Genomic DNA, 18,380 nt, shown 5'->3' on the forward strand with positions numbered 1-18,380 from the left:
GAGAGCTAGACGTTAAATTATCTAGACTCCGCATTGGTCACACACGTCTTACACATAAACATCTTTTATTCGGCGATCGAGCTCCATTTTGCACGAGATTCAAAGTAATTTTAACGGTTCATCACCTTTTGGTTGAATGTCCTGATTTTAAACATCACCGTCTAAGATTTTTTCATGCTTCAATAGTGGACATGCAAATGCTAGCGGGGGAACGTCCCCATAAAAATCTTTTTAAATTTTTAAAAGCAGTTGGTTTTTATCATCTTATTTAATATTTCTTCTTATTGTCATTTTTTACACCTTGTTGATAATGTTACGAGACTTTGCAATGTAATTTTGTGAATTAGTTTCCACTTTTACATATTTTTATATAAGACAAGTATTTAATATTTTAACCATAGGTCTGGCGCAGTATGGCCAGGTATGGCTCTTGCGCCACTAAACCTTACAATCCATCCATCCACGAACCCACACGTAGCTTCCATAAACTTGATCTGGTCATTTGTACACCTGAACTGCTACCATTCCTCACCTAAACAGTTAGCAACAATCTTTATGGTAGTGATCACTTCCCAGTTATTATCTCCCATGCTGATAGCGGCGGTGCGACTCCCTGCCCTCAGCGGTTTCTATTCCATCGGGCAGACTGGGATACTTTCACGCAATTAGCATATATCACCGAGACCATGGTCTGTACTTATGACATCACGGAAGCAATGCAACTTGTCATTGACACCATATTAAACTCCGCAAATGCCACCATTCCAAAGACCTCCCCACGTCTCAGAAAATACACAAAACCGTGGTGGAAGGAGACGTGTTGCGACAGCCACAAGCAGCAGAAAAAATTATGGAACATCTTTCGGAGGTACGCGACAATTGAAAATATCGTTGCTTTTAAAAGAGCCGAAGAGCTATTCGTCGTCATAGTCAGAGGGACTCCTGGATTGAATTCGTATCGTCTATTACATCATCGACCTCCAGCAAAGAGTTATGGAAAAAAGTAAAGGCTGCTAATGGTATTTATTTTGAATATTCCATTCCTGTTTTAAATACAGGAACTGCGATACATTCTGCCCCATTAAAAGTAACCAATATTCTGGGCCAAGCATTCGCACAAGTTTACGCAATAGATTCTTATAGTCCTGAGTTTCTGGCAATTAAGAATCCCGCGGAACGGTTGCCTCTGCATTTTAATGATGATCGCAAGTTTTCATATAACTGTAAAAATGTTTGAACTCGAAAATATTTAAAATGTTTGAACTGGAAAATGTTTAAAATGTTTTAAAATGTTTGAACTCGAAAAGGTCTTATCTAAATCTCATGACACCAGTTCAGGACTAAATGGGATTGCATACAATTTGCCGCGTCATTTGAATACCACTTCTCTTTCCAACCTGTTATTGTTATTTAACAGAATCTGGACCGAGCAGAAGTACCCTTTACAATAGCGCGAAGCTATTGTTATCCCAATCCTAAAACCTGGCAAAGAACCCTCCAATCTTCTGAACTACCGACCAATAGCTTTGACGAGCTGTCTTTGTAAAACTTTAGAAAGCATGGTCAATTCTCGTCTGACTTTTGAATTGGAAAAAGAAGGATGTATCTCCCTGTTGCAGAGTGATTTCCTTAGAGGACGGTCTACTGTTGACAACCTCGTCCTTCTGGATGGTTTGGTTTTGTGGTGTTTTATGGCACAAAAGCCATATCTGGCCATACTGCGCCAAGCAAAAAGTTAAGTTAAAAAAACACAATTAAAATAAGAAAGTTCGAAGATGGAGACAATTTCATATAGCATGACGAAAAGGCAATGAAACCATACGTAAAAACTTGAGCAGGAAATAAAATACAGAGAGCATATGATAATATTTTAAAAAGGAATAAATATAAACAGTGCATAAAACATTAAAATACAAGTTGGATGATAGGCTAAATGTTGAATACAAAGATAAAATGTGCTAAATCCGATGTAAAAACCTAATAAAACTCAAAAAGTTAAAAATATTCGGCTGGTGTTTTTCACCTACTAAGTCGTGAAGAGTCAATGATGTTGAATTAAAAAAGCGAATATGATAGGAGTTAAAATTTGGACACTCAATTAAAATGTGCTTCACGCTAAGGTCGACATGACATCGAGAACAAACCGGTGGTCTCTCTCGAAAAAGATCTCGATGCGTAAACCGAGTATGCCCTATGCGAAGGCGTATCAATTTAACATCAGGGCCACGCATAGGCAAAGCTGGCCACATGCAAATAGAAGGCTTAATAACGTGCAGTTTATTATAGATATGTTTATCCCATGTCTCTTGCCACGAAAGGAAAATATGTTTTGCAATTGATTTTTGAATATCGCAGTAAGGTAGTTCATAATGAAAAAAGGTAGATTCAGTTTTAGCAGCGTGATCGACCTGTTCATTTCCAACGATTCCAACGTGACTAGGGATCCAACAAAATAAAATGTTAAAGCCCCTATGATGGAGAGTCTGCAAGAGTCCCAAGATCTTAATAGCAACCGAATGAAATTTTAAATGATGGAGTACTTCTAAAGAACTCATACTGTCCGTATAAATACAAAATTGTCGTGGTACAGTTCTAGGGACGGTACCATTTGGCGATTTGCCGCCAAATTTTTCTCGCCAAAGCCAGCGGACGCAGTAATTTTCAGAATTGTGTTTCTCAATATTATGACTATTTTAAAGAGATTTTTTTCTGAAGATTACAGCTTCCATGGGGTTATGGCAGGAGAAAAATTTGGCATGAAGTATACAAAAAGAACAAAAACAAAAATTAAAAATAATTAAAAATAGCACAATTTGAACAGTGTTAAATTTAAAAAAATGCACAAAAATAAAAATACAATTTTTTTCAACTCACCCGATTTAACCATGTGAATTTCGTCGGTATGGCAGCTATTACTCCTTTTCGATTTCTTTGTCAGGCGGGTACACTTTTATTATTGATTCAAAGAACTGCCGGGTAATCGATTTAACCCCGGAGCGGTGACACCGCCTCCAAATATATTCTGCTAAATAGCCGTCCATACAGTCTTTCACTTTTCTCGTTCCTTTTAGAGATCGCTTGCATGCTCCCCAAGTCCCCTCGATTGAATTCGTGTGGGCACCTGTATCCGGGTCCTTGAATGTAAGACTATGATTGACTGTCAGGTGCACAAATGCCTCGTCTGAAAGACAATCGTACGCCTTCCAGCAGTCAGACATTACTGTGGAACCCGGAAGAACCCATTCTTTCAGTACCGAAATCAAAGTTTCACGTGTTCGATCCGGTACCACAACCATAAAACATTTGTTCGAATACCTTTCAACACCCCCAAAAACCCATGCACCCTCAACCCTCTTTCCCTTATTATACTTTCGTTTCCCAAATTTTGATTCGTCAATCTCAACAATTTTACCCGGCCCCCCAAGTGTAACACTTTCATTCACAAGCATGCAAACACATACCTCCCTACAAAAACTCATCCAGTCTGTCGTGGTTTGCCTGGCGATATCGGCCTCTTCCATAATAAATGAATGGGTACAACCCTTCACCCACATGGCCGTCGCCAATAAAACTTTCGACAGATCCATCCGAGAATTTTCAAACCATGAATTAGCCCGAATACTTAATTTGCAATAATGCCTTTCCCTTCTACAAACCCAATTAACCCCATCCCCCCGATCTTTCCTTTCTGTTAAAATCATATCCTGCCCGCATTCAGCACACTTCCGTCCATCAGCAATTAAACCCATTTTCATGCACCATTCAACACACGCTTTCGCTCCCAAACGTTCTAAATCGAAAAAAAACCTCAATTTAAGGGATTCCTCATATGTCACATTCATACCAGCCATTTTGCACCACAAGAAAAATCGAAGAAAGTAAGAAAAAAAATACTTAACAAGACTTGGGGAGCAGAAGAAATCAGAATAAATCCAATCTTCGGAAAGATTTCCCACGAAAAGCTGCCACCACAAGAGAAATCGAAGAGAGTAATGAAAAAATACGGTACAAGACTTGAGGAGCAGCAGAAATTAAAAATTCCCCGTGAAAAGCTGCATTTATACCTAATTGGTTGATATTCAAAGTCAATTGAAGCCTGATTAGTTAATAATTACATCACCGATATCACCCCATTCTCTTAACAGGGTTGCCATACATTGGAAGCGTAGAGGGGTTGCCATATTGGCAACTTTAGCTTTAAAATTTGGCGCCAAACTTGGCGGTACCCGTCTCTAGAATTTAGCCATTGTCGTTGAGAGGCAAGAGTAATCTTTTGTATAGCACAGAAAATCTCCAGCAACTCCGCAGATAAAACTGAAAATGATGCATGAATGCGGAAACTGTGTATTTCGTCTCCAAAGAAAACACTACATCCAACATGTCTGTCTGACTTTGAGCCGTCAGTAAATATTGGAAAATAGGAGGCATACTGTAAACGATGAGAATTAAAAAGTTGTTGGAAAATAATGGGAGCAGTGGCAGCTTTATTAAATTCAGAAAAACAATTCAAAAAGGAAAACTGAGGAATTTCCCAAGGTGAAAATATTTGAAAATCTATTGGCTGGACATCAGAAAACTGGAGCCCTGAATCATGAAGTATGCCTTTGATTCTCTCACAAAAGGGAAGAATGTGAGATGGGCGAGCATTGTAAACTCTTTTAAGGGAAACAGGAACGGTCATACGAGTTACAGGATGATTTTGGGGAGACTGAGCTCGAAAGTAGTACTGCAGTGCAAGTGTTTTTCGGCGCAATGACAAGGGTGGTTGGTGAGTCGTCCTTCTAGAAACTCAAATCCCCAATGCATTTGTGAAGAGAAATCACCTTGTATCGATTTTTTTTTCGATATAGAGAAAGCGTATGACAGTACGTGGCGTCACGGCATACTCTCAACGCTTTTTAACTATGTTTTTAGAGGAAATTTACCGATCTTTTTAAAAAAATTTCTATATTGTCGAACATTTAAAGTTCGCTTGGGTAATGTTTATTCAAATAATTTTATTCAAACTGAAGGTGTTCCGCAGTGTAGCATTCTTAGTGTTACTCTTTTTACTGTCCGTTTTTGCCAAATAATTAATGTCTTACCTCCATCTATTTAAGGCACATTATACGTGGATGATCTACAGATCTCTTGCCAAGGGAGCAATATGCACTTGACAGAGCGGCAACTGCCGGTTGTTGTAAACAAACTTGTATATTGGTGTAATGAAAATGGACATACGATTTCTCCAGAAAAAAGTAAATGCATCCATTTTTGTAGGAAACGGGGTATTCATTTAGATCCATCCCAAAGTTCAGATACGTAATGCTCCCATCCCTGTGATAAATGAAATAAAGTTTTTAGATAATATTTGACCGTAAGTTCAAGTTCCTTCCGAATGTGCTACATTTGCGGAAGAAGTGTGACAGGTCATTAAACATCCTCAAGGTGCTGTCCAGAACCGCTTGGGGAGCAGATCGAACTTCCTTGCTCAGAATTTATCAAGCAGTGACCCGTATTGATTACGGAAATATGGTGTATGGTTCTGCTCTTCCTACGGTTTTACGTAGACTTGATACTATACATAATTCTGCTTTGAGAATTCGCTTAGGAGCGTTTCGCACCTCGCCTGTGAATAGTCTGTATGTGCTCTGCCATTATCTACCACAAAGTTTACGGCGTGAAAAATTATCTGCCCAATATTATCTTCGAGCACCTTCTGTTCCGAAGCATCCTGTGTGTTCCGACATTCCGGTCGGAGACTTTATAATGCTCGTCGCTCTCACCTACTTCCATTCTGCGAGAGAGTTAAAATCCTCCTTCTTGATTATGGACTTCATGATAAGGTAATCCAGACTACCGATCCATTTTCCTTTCCTCCCTGGAACATTCCTCAGTTTTCATTTTTAAATCCCTTCTCTGGTTTTGAAAAGCAGAGTACTTCCCCTATTGTTTACCAGAATCTGTTTAATTCTCACTGCTGTCAGTATTCAGATTACTTAAAAGTATTTAGGGATGGTTCGAAATCAGATGGTCATGTTGGTTGCGGTATTGTCTTTGATACCGACACATTTAGTTACCGTCTAGATTCCTCTCTATTTGCTTTATATGCTGAATTATTAGGCATTTTTATGCTCTTCAGAGGATTTCACTCTATTCTGATCGTAAATTTTATATCTATACTGACAGCATGAGTTCATTCACAATGTTTTCCAACTATAATAATCGGATTCATCCGGTTGCCGTGGAAATCCTCGATCTTCTAAGGATTTTAAAAAACAGGGATTTTAAGATATTATTTTGCTGGATTCCGAGTCATGTCGGAATCACTAGTAATGAGCTGGCGGATAATGCAGCAAAGAGTGCATCTTTGCTTTCACAGCGAGACATCCCATTCTGTGATGCTAAAAACATTTTTCAACGTCGCCTGTACTCACGCTGGCAGCAATCATGAAATAATCATACTAATAACATACTTCATAACGTAGAACCTATAATTTTATCCTGGCTTTGTTTATCAGTGCGAGAACTAGACGTCAAATTGTTTAGACTCCGCATTGGCCACACACGTTTTACTCATAAACACCTTTTATTCGGTGATAGAGCTCCTTTCTGCTCTAGATGGCAAGTGATTTTAATCGTTCTTCATCTTTTAATAGAGTGTCCTAATTTTAATCACCATCGTTTACGATTTTGTTTATGTTTCAGCAGTGGACATGAAAATGCTTGTGGGGGAATGTCTCCACAAAAACCTTTTTAAATTTTTAAAAGACATTGGTTTTTATAATTTTATTTAACATTTCAAATTTTTGCCAATTTTGATAATGTTAGGATACATGGCCTTGCAATTTTATTAATCATTTTATAATTCTACAGAATCTTGCATAAAAACGCTTTTTATATTTTAACCATACGACTGGCGCAGTATGGTCAAATATGGTTCTTGCGACACTAAGTCCCACTATCCATCCATGCATCCTCTTAGATGTTACGCCACGAGTAACGCTGTGCGGGTACTACTAGTTAAGAATAAGTATCAAATATTATTTAAAAAAATGTGTCATTAAATTCTTTTATATGTGATGCATTGTATATTATCAAGTATTATTTTATTAATAATTGAAGGTAATCGTACAGCATTTCTCAGTTAATTACAATAAGAAACTAAATCAATGTAACTAAATGGATGAACTTGAAGAATGTAAACATATTATGAGAATTTCCAGTTCATTAGGTGCTAATATTAATTTAGGGGAAAATGTAGTCTTGAAATGTTAGTGCCTTTCTAAAGTAACTATATATCAAAATGCACATGTTGAAGCTGGTGTCTAACTCCATGATTAATTACAATTAAGATTAGCAATTCTAAAATTGATCTATGAAATTATAACAAAATTATATGAAAAATAGTATTTAACGGCTGATTAAACTATAGAAAATGGTTAAGGAATAAAAAAAAATTTTAATGATTTGCAAAATATTTTTTTATTTCTAATAATTTTGTTTTATATTGCTTAATTCTTAAAAATAATTTTATAAATACAAGGTTAGAAAAGAAATAAATATTTTTTGTTGGTAGTAGCAATATTGAAATTCGCATTTTTATACATAAAGAATCGAGATAATGGAAAGCTTGTTCTAAACTTTTGATTTTTAGCTGAAATTTTTTCAATGCTTCTAAATATATTTTCTTAGTAAGAAAAGAAAACTGGATTATGTTTTTTATGAAATTGAAAAAAAAAATCCTGATTTCTTATGGAATATATTCCGTAGCAGAAATATACATTTTAATCATCTTAGACCACTATTTAAATTTTACAAACAGTGAGAAAATAAAAATAAGAAAGAAATGAAATAAAAGTAAAACTATGAACACTAGATTAAGGATGAAAAATAAATTCTGGCTGAGTACCATAGTAGATTCCATCGAACTGATAAAAAAAATTGAGCTGAAGTGAAGTTGAAGAGGAAGAAATAGTGTCAAAATTGTCAATGCCTCTTTTTTTTTTTTTTTTTTTTGTAATGTTTCATATGAAATCCGTATTCATCTCTGCGGATTTGAGTTCTCGCTTGAGAACTCAAATCTAAATTTTTTTCTCCGTTTTTTTTTTTTTTTTTTTTTTTTCCCCATTCTAATCCGTATCTTACAGAGTTATTTGCCTTCTTTCAGCTCAAATATGTCTTATTTTAGGATGAATCTTATCTTTCCCGACTAAGAATGGATTCGCAGTTCCAGCAGACAAGATTCGATTTTCTTCTATTTCATGAAGTGAGTTTTATCTGCTGTTTCAAAAGGCTATTTTAAATGTGATCTTAGTCCATTAAATACAGTGCTTTAAAGCAATCATTCTGACCAAGTAGCCACGAAGAATTGCTGTATATATATATATATATAGATAGATTCTAATAGCTAGTTTTTATTTATAATATAATTATTTAATTAAAATTATACAACAACATCTAATCACAATGCTATAAACATACAATTATCGGAAATAAATGCACAAATTAATAAAATAATATTAATAATTTAGGGATAGCAAAAGTAAAATATGCAACAGTTCGTAATTAAAAATCAATTATAATCCTATAACCATTCTGTAAAGCAAGTATTTTATGTTCCATTATTTTTAATATATAAAGCATACAATTTTCTGATCATTTATTTTTATGATTAGCCACCTTTGGCGACTAGCAAGTTCGCCAATCTTAATGCTCGTTAAAATTTTCAATTTAATATTTTTGTAACTATTAATAACTTCTTCATCAAAATATTTTTAGACTTTTAATTTTGATAGTCATATAGTTCATTCATAAAGGCCTTAAGTCGTAATGTATTATGTATATCTCTAATTTTCTATCAACTCCTGCGAAATTTAAACTTTGATTTAAAGTGGAAATGATTAAAATGCAATTAATATAAAAAATATTCTTTTACTGAAACGAAGCATTTTTTTAAAATTTGAGTATGAAAATGGAATCGCTCAGCATGTAAATCTAATGTGCACTATAGAATAATTTTCGTAATTTATGTAATATCTCAAAAATTACTCATCAAAAAATTTCTCAGATACATCATCAGGATTTTAGGTTTACTTTCAAAAGGATTTAAATGAAATGATTAACAATATTTTATTTTGTTTCTTTCTATAATATACTTCAAAAATTATGAAATTTAAATTTTAGACAGCCTTTTGGTCCTAAGGAATTATATTCTGCAAAACATTTTTGACACTCTAACTTTTTAATAAATAAATCAACGTTTCTATCTTCTTCTATCAAATCTGCCCGATTTATTAAGTTTTGAATATTACAATTTTAAAACAATCAGCATTTTCATAATCTAAGCGAATTGCTCTTGAGAAACTGTGGGAGATGATTGGGTTATTTGAGACTGTCGATGAAGTGGTTTAAAATCGTCCGTATTTATAGAATAGTGATATTCGAATTTTCATAAATCGGTCAATTTTAATAATTGATTCAGTTGATAGGAGTGTAACTCTTTTTATTTAAAATATTAGTATCTCGAGAATATTTTGATCAATAGGATTCACAGAACACAGGATCTAGATAAAAGCTAAACATTTGTAATTTATTAGAGCATTTAATGACTCGAGTTACATAAAATATAATTATTTACTTCATTTAGACCATTTTAACGCATATACTTTTATTATTAAAGGTTTACAAATTAGCTGCTAAAATTATATATTATGAGCTTTATTTGTTTATTAATATATAAAATCATATATCATTAAATAAATAAATCTACATAGTTATAATTAAAGCTATATATACTATATATTAACTATAATTAAAGCTCTATATACTATATATTAGCTATAAATTAAAGCTATATATTAAATCATGTTTTCCTTAAATAAAGCTGATTTATTGAATCATTATGTAGTTATTGTAAATTATCATAGAAAATTTTGTCTTGCATTTATTGTTTCGAAGATATATTTCTTATTTATTTAATTTCATGCAAACACGAGCTGAAAGTTACATTTTTTAAGTTTCCAGTAATACTTAACTTTTTTTTTTTAATTTGAATTATTGTCGATGGCAACCAGTTGATAAAAGCTAATTTTTTCTTATGCACTCGTAACGTGCTCGTGCAGGTTAAAATTTGTATTTATTTTGTAGAAATGAATTATTTTTGAAAAATATAGTAAAAAAAATTTTTTAATTCTTTGAAAATAGAAACTTAATTTATAATTCAAAATATTGATATTATAAAAAAGATAAATTTGAACTTTATGTAAAAGTTACGTTTGCGCCATAATATTTTGGAAAGTTATTGCGAAAAACCCGAAGTTTCACTTAATTTTTAATTAGTTAAAATTCTAATAAAAAATTCAAAAAAATCATTCAGAGGTGTCCATTCCCAATTACCCCATTACCATGATATACATGTGCCAAATTTGATAGTTGTATGTAGAACGGTCTGGCCTATAGAATGCCAACACACACACACACACATTCAACTTTATTCTAAGTACTAACCGCCTTTGGCGACAAGCCGGTTCGCCAATCTTAATGCTCTTTAAATTTTTCAATTAAATATTTTATGTAACTTGTCTCTTAATAGCTTCTTTATCAAAATATTTTTAAGCTTCAAATTTTGATAGTAATAGAATTCACTAATACTGTTATAAAGCCATAATGTCTTATGTATCTTTCTAATTTTTTTGTCAGCTCCCGTAAAACTTCAACTTTAAATTAGAGAGAAAATGCTTAAACTTCAATTAATATAAAAAATATTTTTACTGAAACCAAGTCTTTTTTTTTAATATGAGAATTGAAAACAGAGTCGTTCAGCAATTAAGTCTTAGAAGAACTATAGAATAATTTCCATAATTTATGTAATATCTCAAGAATTACTCAGCAAAAATGTCTCAGATTCATCATACAATTCAGTTTGTAGTTTTACTTTCAAAAGGATTTAAATGGCATGAATATATATATTTTATTTTGTTTCGGTCCATAAATGTACCTCAAAAAAATATGAAGTCTAAATTTTTTAAAGTCCTTTGGAATGTTTAAAATGAATCATTTTCTGCGAAATATTTTTGACACTTCAACTTTTTGATAAATAAAGGAAAGTTTCTATCTTCTGCTATCAGATCTGACCGATTTATGAAGTTTTAAACATAATAGCTTTTGAATAATCTTATGCAATCAATCGTGAGAAACCTTGGAGGCCCATTGGGGTATCATCTTTGAGACGGTCGATGAAGTGGTCTGAAATCACCCATTTTTTATTGAATAGAGATATTCAAATATTCATCAATCAGTCAGTTTTAGTGACTGATTTAGTTGATTGGAGTGCAACTCTTTATATTTAAAATATTATTACCACAAGAATATTTTGTTAAATATGATTCCCAGAGCAATGGATCTAGATAAAAATCAAACATAGTAAAACTGGGAAAAGTAAGACCAGTAACCATAAAATCTCGGCTCTTTCAATTATAAGGGACAATCTCGGCTTTGCTGTAATGAAAGGAGAAAAGTTGATAAATATTTCTCGAACCTGGCGATAGGGAGTTAATTATGGTTTCTTTGTTTGGCTTTTATATCACTAGTTGAGTTTTAGGAAGCATCAACTTGTAATGTATTATTAACGTCAAACAGGGATTATTGAATTCAAAACGAAAAAATATAAATAAAGGGTTATAATGATGGATATATTGATATATATATAAAGGGTTATTTGATAAAAGTAATGAATTTTAGGAAATGAGTTATTCTAAAAATTCTTATCTTAATGCTGTTAACAGAGTTTTTTTTCAGATCGAAAATCGATTCCGCCAAATTATCAGTCAACTAAAAAAAAACAACTTTTGAAGAATTCCAGTTTCCAAAAATTCCAGAGGTTCCAGTATCCGTTTAGATACATTTTATTCTTTAAAATCAATAGGTATTATAAAAAATAAAAATGACCCACGTCTTTAATATATATTATTTTAACATATTTATGACATTATGTTAATATCTTACTTTGTATACGATGAAAAACTGAAAACATTCTTGCAATTTTTTCGCAATGGTTTTTACTACTCTTAAATCTCGTTGACTAAAGCCAAACATATTCTTTTTCAAGCTTCCGGACCACACTTGTATACATGTGTTTTTATAGAGAGTTCAACAATGTCAGACCAATGACTTTTTTCCTTCCTTCCTATGAACTTTCAATTATTTACCATGGATTAATTCTCCACTTACGACTGATTTTGGAGGGCGCTGGAGCAAAAGTATAAATTAATATTTTGTATACCAGTATCTTTTAGTAAGTCTTCTATTTAGTTTAGCATGCGTCGATATTATTTTGCAGTTATTCTTTTTCATCACGTGCTAACTGCCTTTTGAATGCATGCTTTTCGATTCCGTATCCAATAAAAATTATAAACAATAAACAAATGTCGCCGGAAAAGAAATGTCGATGATTGGCAGGAAGGTGCGAATTTCGCATTTTAAATCATCATAAGTTTCAATTATACATTCATATTACAAAGCTTCTTCATTTTGTTTACTATTTTTGGTTTGAATTTTTAAAATTAATGCTCCTATTTTGAAGATGCACAATTCTTGTTTCGGCAGGAATTTTGAAAATTTTATGTTTAATGATTATATTAAATAGGCTTTTAATATAAAAATATTCAATAATCGAGGGATTATATCACAAATCTCCTTATTACAATATTTTTTATAAAATGGTAAGAAAAAAATGATTTATATTTATTAATATTTGCTCATAACATGACAGGCGAAATTTGCTGCTGGAGACTTTTAAAAATTAAAAAGAACTGAGTCTGTATTATATTAACACTTTAATAAACATATTTAGTTCTACTGAAGAAAATCAATGTTTTCTTTTACAAAAATCTCAGTTGAAAAGCAAATATTTGAATGTCCACCCATAATCCCGAAAAAATAACAAAATTTGAATGCTGGAAGGGCATCAAATAGGTGACTTAAGAAATGCTCGAGGGGAACCCTGCCAAATCAGATTGCTTCCTGTAAATGAATTCCATTTTCTTAAAGAAAGAGTGACCAATTCGCAATTCAATATTCGAAGTTTTCACACAGAAGAATTTCACACTGCTTAATAGCTTCTTTTATCTTTGCAAGCGTATTAAAAATCAGTTCTAATGAATATTCAAAGTGAGGGATTAAATTTTTTTTCGAGAGTATTATAAATGCGAGAAAAACTCATTTGAAATAAATCCAATAAATGTTGTGTATTTTTTTTTTTTTTTTTTTGTAAACTTTTGAACTTGCAAGCTTATTATTTGCTTAGAAAATAGTTACAAAATGAAAAAAAAAACATTACATATCCAATATATATGTACAAAATCATACAAAATAAGTTGCATAAAGAATATTTCAAAGCATGATTAAAATAATAATGCATAGATACTTCGAACTATTCTATCAATGGCCATGTAATACATAAATACAAAATATCAAAAAAATACAAATTAAATATAAATTTTGAAAAGCAAAATAAATTATTAGGTGTACAATTTAGCTCATAAAACATTTTCATTAATTTCATTGACATTGATCAGTTACATAGTAAATAACAGTAAGCACCGTTTCGCAAATAAATATAAATATATTCGTTTAGATATATTATGAATAATTTTTGTATTGAAGATGAATTTAAAACTTATTCTATAAAGATTATTCATCGCTAATGGATCGTAATACGCATCCATTATAAACAAAACTAAATTATTAATAACATAATGATTATGCAAATAATTAGTCGATATGATCCAAAATAATTTAATAATAGCGCGTTCACAATGCACTAGTGTGGGAATACTGCGTCAGTCTGAATGAAAAAAGTATGGGATTTAACAAAGCCCTATTAAAGAAAAATACATTTGGCAATGTTTCATATGAACCTAAAAATAATTAAATTAATATTGTATTTATTCTAAGAAAAATTAAAACAAGAAATTTTTCATTGTCTAATAAAGTCTGTCTAAAATAAAATAATAAAAATCTTTTTCAGTCGATTACAAAATTTAATTTGTACGACTGATTGAAATGCCATATTATGACTGTTGCGTCAAATTTTTCGAAGCATTTTATTAGGACAAAGCGCTATCATAGGTCGCTACTTTTCGCAAATTGTTAATCGTGATTTTTGTCACAAAATTATATCATGATTCTAGCTGTTATATCAAAATGCCGTATATTTTGCTGTGTTAGGGGTTTAATATTACATTTTTTATAATAAATATTTTGGTATTACAGCAAAAATATATGTGTTAAGTTACAATTTGCACCATTTAAATTTTAAAGCTAACATATGAAATCGTTCCATCTCTTAAATTGTTTCAATGTTCATCAGTAGAATCAAAGGTATTTTTTATACTTAATTGTTTTTAAGTTTTTGTAAATAATAGACAAATATTTCTTTTTTGAAGCTGTATTATTATAAACCTTCTCTATGTAAATTCGAATGATCAAAATTATATAAGTATTTTTCATGCATGTTGTTAGAATGTGATACCAAGACAGAAACTTTATAACTTTAGCAGGTTAGCTATATGTAACTTTTGCATTTGTAAAATCTTCCGACAGCTCTCGTAACTGAATGCGCAATACATTTCTGCTTAAGCTCTCCGACGGTGATAAGCTTGCTTAAACCCCTCATCCCTACGCAAATAGAGCGATTTCTGAAATGATGCACCAATCTGCTTTCTCTGAAAATTGATATGCACTTGCTAGAGTTTCAATAGCAAAGTCATCTATGCTGTTGATTCTTTTTCGATCTTCGTGGCTCGACTCTAATATACAAGAGTTTTTTTTTTTAAATTTATTTATTTACTGAGAGACTATAGAAGCAATCTTTCTGCATTGTTGTAAGTAAAATGGAAGAAATGTTTCACCACAGAGACATGTGTTACCAAATCTGTCTGAAATCCTTCCAGTTAATGCAAAATTTTCAGAAATTCCACGATCTCCCTTCCAGGGTTAAAGGCCATAGCTAAAGTTTCGCAATCATTCTCGCAACAGATTATAAATAAAATGTCTCAGGCGGAACTTTTTCAAAAATTTGTTTATACGAATATGGGAAGATATGTACTGTTCTAAAAATATCTAATCGAACAAACAAAAAACTGTTTCTAACTCCCTGCATGGATGGTTTTTACGATAACAGAATTTACTGTATTTCTAAGCTATTTACAAACGCATGTTAGTAAATAGCTTACTCAAGTGGCGCACTCAAGCAGTTAATGTTACTAACTCATCATGTGTTGTATCTAAACACATGGGTCGAAATATATTTATTCAGGTATCCTATAAAAATGAGGAGAATATTTTCAATTTGCGTTACTTTTTATTAAACATAAAACATAGATTAAATTTGGTCAGTTAACTTTAGGCGAATTCGGAAATATGTGCGGAGTATCTGCGGAATTATGAAATGGTTTTATCTGCTGCAAAATTTAAATAAAAATTTACGCAATATTGTTGTCGTTTAAATTCCCACCCATGTGAAAGATTAATGAACCCAGCCTATGAGGGAAAACTCAGTGCAGCTTTGCCAAGATGTTGACACTTTAAGAGAACCATTCGCCAGTTAACAAACAGAAATATATATCTGTATATTGGAAGTGCTAACTCTTAAGCAGTCAAAGAGAAAGTTTTTTTTTTTATCTCTTGATTTTCCTGCTGTTTTAATTTTTTTAGAACTGGCTACAGAAACTTCAGTTTGTTAAAATTGAAGTTAATGCTACCTCAGATAATGTCAAAATTTTATCAACTGAATAAACCTGAAATAAGAGTTGAGAATAATATTTCAAAATCATTGTTTGAAAAGGAAACACTAAATGTTGTAAAAGTTAGAATTCGTCTCAATGGATGGCAAAATACCAACGACAGACGCAACCTCTTCCATCTAAGAACCCGTTGGAGATTTAGGAGGATCTTTCACAACGGATAAAAGTAGAACAAAAAAAAATAGTGACACCTTCGTCTTCCAAACTGAATCTAATTGCAAAACGCATTTTAGGTTCGTTTCCGAAATGAAAGAAGAAATAACTCTTACAGATTTTGGAGAAACTCATAGAGGCAAATTCTACTTTCACTGAAATGAATTAGTTGCAAAAATATGGAAAATCAGAATATCAAAGTAGCGAAATCGATCAATTTAGGGTTTTTTTAATGAAATGACTGAGCAGCTGCATATCCTTCAATAGAGTTCAGCATCATTTTAAAACCATTTACGATAGCAATATTCCTCTAAAAGAATAAAAGACTGAGAGACTAATTAGAAATAAATCGCACTCGAAAACTAAAACAATCGAGTTCAGCGAATTCACCAGAAAATCTTGATTTAAAAACTTTTTTACTTGGCAAAGTTTGTGGAAACTTCAGATCAAGGTTTCAAGAGAAAAAAACTGAGTTCACTGAGAAACTTGAGAATATGAAATCTAAATATATACATTGATCAACGTGAAAAAAATATATTGTTTCGGGATTTTGCTGAGAACGCTTGAAAATAGGCAAGGTGGAAAGAACTATATTACTATCCAACAACAACAAAAAAAAAAAACAGGATCCTTTGGACAAGTAAAGATATCGTCAGAAGCTAGAGGTGTGAAGAAAAGTCCTTTTGAGAAATTTCTCTCTGGATACAATTCTTTTTAACTTCATTTACAAGCATGCTCTTTAAATTAAAAGAAAATCGCATATCAGTGAAAGAATTATGGTAAAGATATTTGGTGGTCATACCAAAATTGCCGTGTATTGACAAGGGCTGTCGATATGTTTTAACTGCTATAAGTATTATGACAAGATATTCAAGAGCGTTTTGGTTCAAAGACAAGAAAGGCAGCAACAATCATTAAGTTTTCCGCAAATTTTTTAAACAGGCAAGTCCTATGAATATCGAAGCAGATAAGAGTCGCTATCTTCACAACAGGTCCCTTTGTTCTTTTGAAAAAGCATAACATTCTAAATTATTCAACAAAAGTCGAAACAGAATGCGTTATTTTGAAAGAGCACACAGTTCACAACACGATAGAATGTTTACCAAGATATTCTACAACCGTTAATTAGCTCTTACAGTCACTCAGTTCACCGATACGTTCCCGTCAACGTCACAAAAGCTGATGAGCCTGAGCTATATGAACCATTGCACAACACAGGCACACCAATTAAATTTCGCCTTTCAGAACATGAGGAAGTGAAGTATTCGAAAGCTCTCGAAATATTTAGGTAAGGTTATTTGCCTGGAAAGATCGAAGAATCGCTTACATTTTATGTATAATATCCAATAAATCCACCAACCTGTGTCTTACAGAGGGTCTCAGAGGAACTGAAGAACAACTTTATGCCGAAGAATTACAAAAGATTGACAAAAAAATTAATTGCTTTTTAGAAGGAGAAAAATTATTTGCACAAAAGTTCCAATCTCTTCTCCACAGTTATTCCTGACTTGGGCGGGGATTGGTGGTTGTTTTACTCTTGGAATGAAACAGAATGGCTGAGTCAATAGCCTATTTTCACTTTCTTTCACCTTTGAATGCAAGGATGAATTATTTTTTGAATAACGCGCCCAATCACCTTCGAACAAATTAGCAAACTAATCGCTTTAAGGGGGAATGGAAATGTTGTTTAGAAGAAGCTACTACCAACCCAGAAAAATAATTTACGACTTAACAGCGTGATTTTTATTCTATTCTGAGGAACATTAAAGAGACGACAGAAAATATTTTACCAGAATTTCATGTTCCTCTTTACAATGAAGATTGTGCCGACTTTGAAGACGGATTCATGACAAATATGAAATTTTTAAAGCAGTACTTCCTTAAGATTTATATTGATGGAAAGGAGATAAAAAAAAAATGACTGATAATGTAATTCAAACGAAGTTTGAACTCTATTACTACCGTTGAAAAGGGAATCTAACTATTGAGACTATTGAATTTAGATCCAAGACGATTCAACAGCATATAGTCCACAAGGATTTAATATTTTAATTCATTATCGCCCTCCTAAAAGAAAAACTTTCAAAAATTAATATATGATTGTAAATAAAATAAATAATATAATTCTAGGACAGGGAGTTGTGATCGTACGAGTTAATAAGAAAAATACTTAACATGATATATAACGTAAATACTTAAGTGATTTCGAGATGCAATTAAATTCACTGAAAGCAATGAACAGATAATGATTACACTGCAATCAAATATAAATATCGAATTCATACGTAATTCTCACCGGCGATTAATATTAACGTAATTGTTGATGCATTTGGCATGCAAAATTAGCAATCAAAAATGCGGTTCTGATATTCTCTGCCTACCTGCTCAATTAGGGCTGAAAGATTTCGCTTGATCATCTTTAAATTATTCTAAATCATCATT

General features: G+C 32.2%; 1 protein-coding gene across 1 annotated transcript; it reads right to left on the bottom strand.

Moving 5' to 3' along the window:
• Positions 1 to 2,912: 2,912 nt before the first annotated feature.
• LOC129975674 (uncharacterized) lies at positions 2,913 to 3,851 on the bottom strand. Its single transcript, XM_056088799.1, has one exon. The coding sequence runs from the start codon at positions 3,849 to 3,851 to the stop codon at positions 2,913 to 2,915; it is 939 nt and encodes a 312-aa protein (XP_055944774.1).
• Positions 3,852 to 18,380: the final 14,529 nt, after the last annotated feature.

Source organism: Argiope bruennichi, chromosome 1, assembly GCF_947563725.1.
Source record: "Argiope bruennichi chromosome 1, qqArgBrue1.1, whole genome shotgun sequence".
NCBI lineage: Eukaryota > Metazoa > Arthropoda > Arachnida > Araneae > Araneidae > Argiope > Argiope bruennichi.

Coding starts and splice junctions, on each gene's coding strand:
- LOC129975674 (XM_056088799.1), bottom strand. CDS start 3,851: ATGGCTGGTATGAATGTGACATATGAGGAATCCCTTAAATTGAGGTTT.